Source organism: Ascaphus truei, chromosome 18, assembly GCF_040206685.1.
Source record: "Ascaphus truei isolate aAscTru1 chromosome 18, aAscTru1.hap1, whole genome shotgun sequence".
NCBI lineage: Eukaryota > Metazoa > Chordata > Amphibia > Anura > Ascaphidae > Ascaphus > Ascaphus truei.
This window is the reverse complement of record NC_134500.1, coordinates 18026749-18038929: the sequence shown is the minus strand read 5'-3', so window position 1 is coordinate 18038929 and position 12181 is coordinate 18026749. Positions and strand designations below refer to the sequence as shown.

At 42.3% G+C, this 12181-nt stretch overlaps 1 protein-coding gene across 5 annotated transcripts in view; it reads left to right on the top strand.

Moving 5' to 3' along the window:
* Positions 1-11857, top strand: part of RAB27A (RAB27A, member RAS oncogene family) — a 62381-nt gene extending 50524 nt beyond the window's left edge. For 4 of the 5 annotated variants that reach the window (XM_075575730.1, XM_075575731.1, XM_075575732.1 and 1 more), the window contains 4 exons: positions 812-897; positions 2665-2768; positions 6061-6184; positions 8850-11857. In XM_075575730.1, coding sequence (XP_075431845.1) covers positions 812-897; positions 2665-2768; positions 6061-6184; positions 8850-9048 — 513 coding nt within the window. In that variant the 3' untranslated portion in view covers positions 9049-11857. The remainder of the gene's footprint in view (positions 1-811; positions 898-2664; positions 2769-6060; positions 6185-8849) is intronic. The other variant, XM_075575729.1, reaches the window with a different exon arrangement.
* Positions 11858-12181: the final 324 nt, after the last annotated feature.

Below are 12181 nucleotides of genomic sequence, written 5' to 3'. Positions count from 1 at the left end.
AAATGATGGGGAATGTGTGTTATTGCTGTGTCTCAGGTTATGGCAATTTCTGTATATGTTGGTACGTGGATCTCTCCTTTAAATGTACATTTCACCAACTCCTTCAAAGTAGTTAAAGCGGCTATCTCCCCGACTTTGATATTTTTACATTTATTTTTACTATTGACTTTTTTGACATTATTTAAATCAAGGTGGTCCTCTTGTGCTATGTTGTGCTCGAGCCCCCCTAGTTCTCAGGATTCTTACCGGTCTAGTTGCTGGCGTTTCAGCTCTAATCCTTGAACTCAAAATAACCGCGACGTCCTGCTGGCCGATAGGAAGTCGATAGCATCCATAGGGGGGGAAGGGGGTGTTATTGCAGCGGAGGACGCCATCTTTGAAAATATTGGAAACGGCGTTGGTAACTAGACCGGTAATTATATCAGGAAGTGGGGTCTTCCCCCTGCCCCCCGGAGCTAAAAATAGCACGGTTCCATTTTAAAGGGCCCACAATAACAATTCAGCGAAAAACTAAATAATCAAAAAAATAAGTAAATAAATCAGTAGGTAAAATTTGCAGATTTATACCGTAAAAATAAAATACTCAACTTAGATTCAAATAAATAAGCTTTTATTTCCACGTTTGTTTAACAGTATAAAAATGATATACAAGAATCTGAGGAATGGGGGAGTTCTGAGAACTTGGACAAGTTTACACTGAAATCTCATACACCCACTCACTGCACACACTTGCACACACTTGCACTCACTTGCACACTCGTGCACAGCTTCCTGTGGTCCGCTCACATAGCTCTGACATTTCCATTCGCAGGTATATCGATCAAATGGCCCAGATGGCGTGGCTGGTAGAGGGCAGAGAATACATCTGCAACTATGGGACACTGCAGGGCAGGAGAGGTAAGTACTATGTGACCTTCGGGAGGCATTCACATGTTCCCTCCTAGGAACAAAGTGAGCTCATTCCAGCTACCTGTTAAAGGGGGTCTCACCTGGGTAATTGATACCTTTTGTACCCGCATTCGGCACCTATAAGTGTTTCTAATTTATTCTGACTGTAACATTAGGCTTGGGAGGGGTTTGGTTTGTGGGTGTGTTCCGCATGTCCCCACCTTCCCTTAACGTGTGTAAGGACAGGGTGAGAAGGATGGGGAACCACTTTATTGACAAACACTTCCCTATTCAGAGGCCCCTAAGACATTGAACTGGCGGACTGTGGGAAGCGCATCATTAAGTAAAAATTGGTTTAAGTCGGGGGTTCTCAGCTCCGGTCCTGAAGACCCGCCAACAGGTCAGGTTGTAAGGATATCCCTGCTTCCGCACAGGTGGCTCAGTCAGACTGAGGTTAAGTAACATTGTAATTAGCATGGTGTAGCAAGTCACTGAAAGGGGTGTGACAAGGGGACTCTCCATACCTTTAAATGGTACAATTTCAGATGTATGTATGTTAGAAAATCCCATTCTACGTACATATTTGCATCGTGTTGGATAGGGGCAAAAGGATTTATTAGAGCTACATCCAGGCTCCAGAAAAGTTGAATGCATTTAGCTAATTTGAACCATTAAATTGGGACTGGAAACTTTAAAAGCAAGGAGAGGCCATAATAATGGACATTATCCGAGATTAACTGAGATATCTTCGGACGGACTGGGCTCCCATCATCCATTGCACATATAACACTGCTGCTACATTAAGTGTGTGTGTGTGTGTGTACATATATATTTATGTATGTACGTATGTAAATATATTTATATTTTAAGCAGCCTATATGCGTTGATAGAGATGTATGAATCATGTTGAGTTATTGAATATAAATGGTTTACTTATTTAACCAAGGTGTCATTTGCCCAATCTCTGCATGGATAGATCAGTATCTACACGAATATTTTCATAATGTTTAAATACTTCTCATTCTTGTTTTCTCCTGTTGACTTCGCAGCATATTGGGACAGTTTGTAACGGGCTCCACATGCTTCTAATTAGAGATCTTCAAAACTGTCCCAACTGCATTTGCAAAAGTGTTGTTCAGTTTTTTTAAATGGTGCCGTTTGGCAAGATATTTCCCTCTCCTCCACAAGCCCTATTTCAGGGTCCGGAAGTAGTTTCCAATTTTTTTGGTTAAGGAACCTTATAATTATATTGTGAAATCCTGAGGAACCCCAACCCTCTCTAATAGCGCGTCTGAGATCAGATGCATTGTAAGGAACCCCAACCCTCTCTAATAGCGCGTCTGTGATCAGATGCATTATAAGGAACCCCAACCCTCTCTAATAGCGTGTCTGAGATCAGATGCATTGTAAGGATCCCCAACCCTCTCTAATAGTGCGTCTGAGATCAGATGCATTGTAAGGATCCCCAACCCTCTCTAATAGCGCCCCTGAGATCGGATGCATTGTAAATTCTTTTGCATTTGGCACAGTTTTAAATGAGCTGAAAATTGCAGGGAAGCCCGGGGAACCCTGGTTTGAAAAAAAAACACTGGTCTAGAAAGATCATTGTTGCGAGTTGGGGGTAATAGAAAAAAAAATGCTTGCGAAATTGTTTGCAAACCATGCGAGATTGACCATTGGTTCTTCGCTAAGTGCTGAGAAAATTGCACAACTCTACTTCTGAGTCCTAAAGCTTGTTTTCCTTTTTTTCCTTTTTATATCTCATTTGTTTTCCAGGTTTCGTAGTTTGACAACTGCCTTTTTCAGGGACGCGATGGGCTTCCTCCTGCTGTTTGATTTAACAAGCGAGCAGAGCTTTCTCAATGTCAGGAACTGGATAAGTGAGTGTTCCTATTGATTTGCCTGTCAGATTTCTGAATAATGCAATACCTGTTTTTACCTTTTTCTGGAGTTACCTGCAGTGCATTCTTTTTATATTGCTAAAGACCTACACAGCAATCGCAGGAATAGTAAAGGTCCCAACACATCTCACACCACATAATTAACATGGCACCAATTCCTTGAGGAGAAAGCACGGCCTGCCAAAAGGACTTTAAGGTGACTGTAGGAATGTCGTCTTATGCTAATTCCAATGTAGTTGCTCAGGCAGTGAAGTCAAGTTGTTCATGCTACAATTCACTTCTAAGGTAAATTGTAGGTGAGGTTGAAAAAAAAAAAAGGCACGTCCATCGAGTTCAACCTGTGTTAAGTTTATACGACAGACTAGCTATTGTGCCCGGCTTCGCCCGATCCCCTCCCTCTCCTGCTGGCGTCACATGTTGGTGTCCGGGGGGTCTCTCTGGAGCAGGGGGGGGGGTGTCCGGGGGTCTCTCAGGGACGGGGGGACGACGACGGGGTGTCCGGTTGTATCTCTGGGGCGGAGGGTGTGTGTAGCAGGGGGTCTCTCTGGGGCGGGAGGGTGTCCCATCCCTCCATCCACCACCCCCGTCTCTCCGTTCCCCCAGTCCCTTCGGTTTTTCACTGCCGAGTCTTGAGGCGGAGCGAGCTGAACCGGGGAGTGGGAGCAGAGAGATGTGATCTGGGGGGTGACCGGGGGGTGGGGGGGGGTGAGATGTAGAGCGGGGGGACATTTGTGTGTGTGTCCCACTGCTGATCTATCGTCGCTGCTGGCACATGTCCGCCCCCCCGCTGGCAGAAACACGCCCCCTCCCTTAGAAGCCACGCTCCCCGCTCCTGCTGTAATTTTTGCTGGACAGCCAATGGAAACTTAGAATGTCCATAATTTGGGAGGTGAGTCACATAGGAAGCTCAAAATAGTTGCGTTGACCTACAAATCCGCAGCAGAATGTCCAGTGACAGTTTCGTTGTGCTATGTGGTGCTGTTTCTGCGGTTTCGATGCTTCTGACATACAAACAAACGGAATCCAACTTAGAATTATAGTATAGATACTTATCCTATATATTTTGGTGAAGTTAATATACAATATGACAAAATACCCTTTTTTGCCTGAAGAGTTCTTGCCTGGGAACCTTAAAACCCATTGTCTTCTAGGGTAAAGCACAGTCACAGGACCATCCAGCTCTGGTTTAAGTGCTTTATTTTCTTTGTCCCTCCAGCAGACAAAATCAAGACAGACAAAATAGAGCTAGGATTTATCTGAGCATTAACTAGACAGCAATTCTCTAGCTATCATTTGGGTGGCTTTACCACTTACCAAACAATAAAACATATGTAAACCAGGTTTGTTGCAGGCCAGTGCCTGTCTCTAACACCCAGCTCTCCTAGCTGGTATAAGGGGAGAGGGGCGAACTGATCTAGCTTGCCCTTTCTTATAATCTGTTAATTAAGGCCATGTGATCTGCATCTGGCTTCATCTGCAAAACCTTCCCTGGGCCTTTAACCCTTAGTAGGGATAGGTATAATTTGCAAATGCAGGACTTATGTATCTCCCATCCAAAACTTCACCACCTTTCCTCTCATAACATATACATGGTACAGGTGTTAACGTGTAGACACCGGATTTAACTATCACTCTCAGAGTGGCAGTGGCTTATGACCTGCCTGCTATATCTATATACTGTATTATCTTATTTGTCAAAGGAAACTTAACATGACTGATTGACATCTATTATTTTGTTTTGCGGCACATTGCAAGGAAACACCCTTTTCTTCTACAAACCTCTTGGTGTCTTACACAAGAAACAGTCAATGTAGATTCCCACCCAAGAACAAGTGCTGCAGATTAGCTGCGGAATGGTTTGTAATTGACATAACATTGGAGAGGGAAACACTGAAAATTGCCATCATTTCACCTGCTGGTTTCTGCCATCTGTCAGTGATTCCCAACAGGGGTTTCTGAACCCCCTACTGATTCGCGAGAGGACTCCTAGGGGTTCTCCAAAAACAAAAAAAATCTGGAATGGCGGATACCAGGCAGTATAGTGGGTTCCTTCGCCTTTGTGTGGACTGTGCACTTACTAAGGGCCCAAACTGCACCTTAGTGTGTGTGTGTGTGTGTGTGTGTGTGTGTGGGGGGGGGGGGGGTATAGCTGTCAATTACAGCAGCAGCTTCCAAAGTCGCTCCCCACAACCCCACAATGCTTTGCTCCATAGCAGCATTGCCCATTATGACTGAGCCACTGATTGAGCCACCTGTGCTGAAGCAGGGATAGCCTTAAAACCTGACCTGTTGGTGGCCCTTGAGGACTGGAGTTGGCCACTCCTGATATAAAGCAAATAATCCCTAAAGAGAATAGACCCATATTTTCTGTCGTGCACTCTCAGGCTGCGTCCATAGTAGAACACGCTAGCTTCTGCGCTCCTTCATGATCCAGCATTGCGCTGGAAATACAAGCTTGTTTGTACTGTGAAGCGCCGCTCTCCCTGTAGCGCATGTGCGCGCGCACTATGCGCGTATGCATTGGCGTCCTAGTGTTAGTTTCGGCACGCAGCTTGCACCGTATCCTGCACTATGGACGAAGCCTTAGGGGTATGGTATAATAATGCAGTATGCTGTCTCTCCCTTCCCCCTTAAGAAAAAAATGATGCGTTGTCACTGTTCACCAATGCATTGTGAGGGTTATAACGTGTCCACACTGGGTAATATTTAGTAAACCGCTACTTGGGAACTACATTTTGAGCAGTACTGCGCTCTTTCATTCTAGTTACAAGGTGCTCACTCCTGCTATAGATAAGTAATCTGTACCATTGGGATTTTTAATATTTTTGGAGTAGCTTGACAGTTTAATTGTATTGGTATTTAATAAAAGTTACGTTTTGATTGTGCTAATATCTAAGGCTTTTCCCCTTATAATATTATAACATACCCCCTAAGAGATGGGACAATAATATTTTATAGATGATTTGGATTCAGAATTACATTGTCATATGTTGGGCATGAGGTGGCTGTCCAAATCTCAATGCATAACGCTTTGTTGTGGAACAATGTTCCAACTATGGGGTCCTGCCATTGACTCCCTAACCTCTGAAAGTGCTTGTAATAAAATGTGCATGATTTGGTGTGGCACACTTGGGTTGTTCATAACGAGGAACAGGGAACATCACGTCCTTTTACTGATTTTGAAAACATTTCATTATGAGCCGCGAGTTAACAGAGCGTTGTGCGTGTGGGCTGTAATGGGTCTGAGTTACATCCTTTTTTTCCCCTGTAGGTCAGCTGCAAATCCATGCATACTGTGAAAACCCTGATATTGTGTTGTGTGGAAATAAAAGTGATCTCGATGATCAGAGGGCAGTGAAGGAAGAGGAGGCCAAGGAATTTGCAGAGAAATATGGGTGAGCAGCTTCCTTCCACGTATTGTTGTGGCTGACACAATTAGGCCTGCTCCGTCAGATGTCTGCTGAACCACCGCTAATTGGGAAATGGTGTTCAGTGTAGATAAGTGGTTATTTGTTCAGTATTTAGCTTTATTTCTTGTTTGCCAGTAATTTCCTAATGTAAATTCTCTGCTGTAAAAGAAAAGCAGAATGTGTTTTTGCAAAACTGAAAGGTATTGGATACATAGTAGCAGGTGGAGGGTATATGTTACATCCTTTGACACCATCTATAAGTGAATGCGATAGCTACAATTGTTATGACAAATACTGTACTTCAATGTGTTCACTTGAGTTGGTATTTAATTGTAAAGTTATTTTGGGGAATATTAGGGAGTTGTATTTGATAACATGGCATTCTGCATAGATTTACATGTGGTTGTCTGTCTCTCTCGTGTTGGGCTTAGTAGTCATGCAAACGTCTGGTTAAATATATATATAGATATAGATACAATATATATAATATAATAAACAGTTAGACATAGGGAGCAACAATGTAGACAAACAGTGGATGGTAGTCACTGTGAATACAATCTATCATAAATGTTCCTGATAGGATGTAAGTGTAGAATCCCCACTCGGACTGATCCTGTAAATGACGGGAAAAGACCCAATATGGTGAAGTAGTGTGAGATGATGTTTATAACGCAAAAGACAAATGGCTACTTACAATGTAACAGGTAAAAAGGGATAATGTGGGTGTATGCCCCCTCACGGGCAATCGGAAGGGAAATGCCCGCGTCCCCCTCTCCTCCTCCCGGTGCGTCTGTGTGATCAGCGCGACTCCAATGGATGGATCACACGATGTTTACTTGGCCCCGTTTCTGTGACGTCAGATGGTAGTGGGAAAGTCCGTCAGCTCCAGCTGATCCAGCTAACCGGATCCCACAACTATAGTCCTCTAACTTGTATACCGTGCTGAGGCAGTTAGAAGGTACTGAGGCACTACGGGGTTAATTTAGGCATAAAGTTACAATAACCCTACGCGTTTTGTTCCGATCAACGGAACTTCATCAGGGGTAATCCCCCCCTGATGATAAAGTTCCTTAGGGTTGTTGTAACTGGGTTCTCCCCCCCAAAATACGTACACACAGGCAGTAGAGTGGGTTCCTTAGCCTGTGTAGGGACTGCGCACTTACTAAGGCCCCAAAGTGCACCTTAGCGTGGGGGTATAACTGTTAATTACAGCAGGAGCTTCCAACGTCGCTCCCCACAATGCTTTGCATACACAGCAGCAAGGCATTGTGGGGCGTGACTTTAGAAGTTCCTGCAGTAATGAACAACTATAACCCTTCCCCATTGCTTTCTGCTGTTTGGGGCCTAAGTCAGCGTGTGTTCCCCCACGAGCTCAGGACACTATACTGCCTGGGATCGGGCATACAGTTTTGTTAGCAATAGTTTGACGATTAGGCAATAAGATCTATTAATTAGGGGTTTGGAAGGGGGTGCACAATGTAAAAAATGTTGGGAACCACTGCACTGTGCTCTATATAACAGCAGTTACATTAGGTCTGTTTTTTCAGCATACAATTGCCTGTTAGAGTTTATGTATAAAGTATTAGTTCAAGGATGGAATTACCAAATACATTATTAATGGTGACACTGGTTAGCTAAGCTTTTTCACAGTCCAATGTGGATAGCCGCTTAAAGTAGCTGTCCGACGTAGCAGTGTTCGCTGAAACTAAAAGCTGTGGGCAATATAATATAATGCTCATGTCTATATTCGTGGTTGGTTCAGTGTTGAAGAAAAGTTCATTAATTTTACAAATGTAAGTCTACAGCTTCAGTCTGGAAAGCTTAAAATTACATTTGACCGAATACATGCTGCTGCTATTAAACACGAGTCGAGTTTACAACTAAATGAGAAAAAATGTATTATGCCGTTTTTAGCAATCCACAAAGGTGGCCATCTTTAATAGACCCTGCAGAAAATCTTATTATTGCATTGCTTCACTGTGGGACATGTGACCAGGATAAAAATAAATACATTTGCAAAAACATGGGGGGAAAAAAACATCTGTACCATACATATTCACATTTCTTTAACTTACCTGTGAAAAGAATTGCACTTAGGTGCCTAGCCAACTAGTATGAAATGAGTAGGAGCAGACAGGCCAAGGCCTGCAAGTTGAAGAACCTTGGTATACAGCTCCTAGGACTTGCAACTATATATACAGATCAGTGGTTTTCAAATGTATTTTTGGTTAAGGAACCCCCAACCCTCTCAAATAGTGTGTCTGAGATCAGATGCATTGTAAGGAACCCCAACCCTCTCAAATAGTGTGTCTGAGATCAGATGCATTGTAAGGAACCCCAACCCTCTCAAATAGTGTTTCTGAGATCAGATGCATTGTAAGGAACCCCCAACCCTCTCTAATAGCGCGTCTGAGATCAGATGCATTGTAAGGAACCCCAACCCTCTCAAATAGTGTGCCTGAGATCAGATGCATTGTAACGAACCCCGATCCTCTCTAATAGCGCGTCTGAGATCAAATTAGTTGTAAATTGTTCTGTATTTATTATGACCTGAAAATTGCAGGGAGCACTTTAGGATGCCCAGGAACCCCTGTTGAAAAACACTGATACAGATTAACCATTTGCTTTAATCGTGTCCTGCTCTTCTCAGAATACCGTACTTTGAGACCAGCGCTGCAAACGGAACCAGCGTGAACAAAGCGGTGGAAACTCTACTGGACCTGATCATGAAGCGCATGGAACGGTGCGTGGACAAGTCTTGGATACCTCAAGGGGTGGTACGGTCCAACGGCCACAGCTCTACAGAGCAATTAAATGAGGACAAAGACCAAGGCAAATGTGGCTGCTGAGATCGCGTCCTCCCACAAAATGAACCGCCCAACCAAAATCTGCCATTTCTTTTTCTTTTTTATTTTATATTGTAGTGCGGTTGAAGTTTTGTGGTTAGGATTTTGGAATACTTTATACACTTAAATGTTTGCACACTTGTTTTCTTTATCGGTTAATCATAAATGGTCATGACTTCATTCTACAAGCCCAAACAAAACACTTGGGTGCAGTATGGGTTTGTCCAAGCGGATGAAATGTCATAAATCACTTCACTTGTAGGCACTTTGAAGCCAATACTAACAACTGGATGTTGGCTGATAACCGTTGCAACATTTTAGTCTGTAAAAAAAAAAATCCATTTGTCTTAAGACCTGACAGTATGGAAATGCCTGTTTTATACCCAAACTAGTCTGGTCACACGACTTTTTAAACTCCGACCTCTACTTCTAGAAAATATCCTCGACTCCTGCTTAATATTCTGATTCCAGACACGTGCTAGCCCAAATATTTCTATGTGCACATATATTAATGCATAAATTATATATTACCATTTCTTATGTTTCAACAGGAATTTAGGGCAGAATAAATTCCAGCAAAAATTCTTCAGGGCTGGTGCTAAGCGCTGAAATTGTATATGCCAGTTGTGCTTTTTGGGAGACCCGCTGCACACAATCTCAATGTTCCGAGGTGCCAAATTAGAAAGCTGGGTTGAAAATGTTGTGTTTCGGTGCTCGAAACTCTCTCCAATGGAATTGGATGACAATTACCTTGTTGATCATGGTTTTTTTTCTTGTTTCATTGTCCTATTGGCGGTGGTGGGGTTTTTTTTTTTTTTTTTTTCTCTCTCTTGGTGTCAGACATGATTATTGCTATTCGGATGAGATGATTATAAATGAAGAATATATTCAGACATTTGATCAAAATGTTTATTGTGCCCCCCAGTAGGAATGGGTGTCAAAACCCAAAAGCCAGTTCTCCTGCAGGAGGGTGTCATTTGTATGCCATTACCCAGAATCCTTGGCTGCAGTGGCAGCATTGTATGCTAAGAGAGAATGGGGAAAGGCAGGGTCGCAGACCCGTCTGAGAAATGCGAATGTGCTCACAAGGGGTATTTTTCTTTAAAATTCCAAATTCTGTGTGCTTCACAAGGTTTCAGAAATGTTGGGTTTAGTTACTGTTAAATCACTTAAATCTCCTTTCCTGCTTCTTTTAGAGGTGCAGTTTAATTTATTAACATGATTTTTGGCTAGTGCTAGGTAATAAAAATAGAAAGATGGCTAAATAGAAAGCAGATGGGTAAGATGGCATAATGAGACCGGTATATTAAAATGAGTACGTGTGCTGCAGCAAAAAGATCATTACAGGTAATTTAGTACCTAATTATCTAGCCCTATTCAGTAATTAAATATTTTTGTACACTTCGTTTGAAGAAAAGTTGTGTTTTGTCTCTCACACTTTCTACACAGCTACAGAACATGGGAAAACAGCACATTTTGCAATGACGATTTTTAAATCGTTTATTAGCCCGCAAACGACACTTTGTTGATGTTGTGTTCTGGCAGAACGGATGTTTAGCACGTCTGTGAGGTCGACGGCAAGGTAATTAGCAACACCAATAGACCCGCAGGACACACACTTTCTTAATCCTTGCTAATCCATTCATTTTAAGTATGTAACGACGCATTATGGTTTCGAAATTGTGAAGCCTAAACTAAGACATTGTGCCAAGCTGGGTGTTAACATAAAGTAGCATTGCATGTTTTAACAGACGGGGTTGTAACAAGTAGGCAATAACAAGACAGGGTGTACATTTGAATCTCTGTTCCAACAGTGGAATATCAGATAAGTGAAATACTTTAGCAGAATATTTGCACATCAGAGTAACACCTTCGTTGACAATTTCTTGCAAGATTTTCTATGCCTTTATACCGTCCTAACTGCACAGGGATTAAACGTGAGAGCGTTAGTCGGATTATTCTTGAGCATAGGGGGTTTATTTCCTGGGGCGCATCTGCCACTAATCATTACTATTGCCCCTTTGAGCTCAGGGAATATAATGGGATACTAATATTACGTAATGTTTTTCATTATTTCTAGAATGGCCAAGATAGCTCTGTCATCAGGAGACTGATATAGTCCATATGTGCCAACTCAAATCCTAGCGCACTCTAGTTGTCATTTAGGAATATGGATAATAAGAAGTGGACTCCAGTCTTATGAGGACATGGAGTAATGTTGGCAATACTGCAGTTCTTACAAATACACAGGCTGCATTTTGACACTATGATTAAAACACAACAAAAAAAACATACTTGCAGATGACCCGTGCAATGGTGCTTTCATGGTTAAGAACATATTGAGTACATCTTTGTTGTATTTGGTTACAAATGTGCTCTGGCTTTAGGAAGAAAGCAGATATACAGAGTAAAAGATGTGGCAAGTGCCTTTTTATAGAAGTAACACAAAGGGTCAGCAGGTATTCTGCTTTTCCTGTGCCAAATAAAGAATACATTTGTCTCAAACGGCCATTCGAGATGCATTAAAACACAAGCTGTCTTTGTACTTGGTAAATGTTACGCGGTCATGGGTTTTGCACAGTACACATGCCTTTGTGTGGACAGGGCCATACAAAATCATCTTTCTTACAAGATCAGCGGTATGTCCTTTTATTGAAGGTGTTGGAATTGGTATATATAGAGATTTAATATTCAATACTTAAATGTCAATATTTTTGTCCAGTTTGTTATATTGTACAAAATATCTTTAGCAAGATGTTTTACAACCGATGTGATATTATATATATATATTAAAATCTATTATCATACGAAAGTGTTTCTTTATTTGTTCTTGGGATTGGCCAACATTATAGTTTAATACCGGTCATTTCTGCCTCAGAACTGTATGGTCAGGATTTAAAATGCCATAGGTCTTTGTCATGTGTCTGACGTTTCATCTGTCAACCATGCGGATCAAATCTCCCTCTCTTATGAGGGAGTCTCCTTCAAAATACCAACAGAGGTGGTAGTGGCTAATACAAGAATATCTATCCCAAACAGCAGCACATTTCAAGTTCCGACTAGTGGCAGCGATGGCGCGCGCATGCGCAGCACGAACCGCAAACCTCTTCTCATAGAGGCCGCCCATTGACCGCGC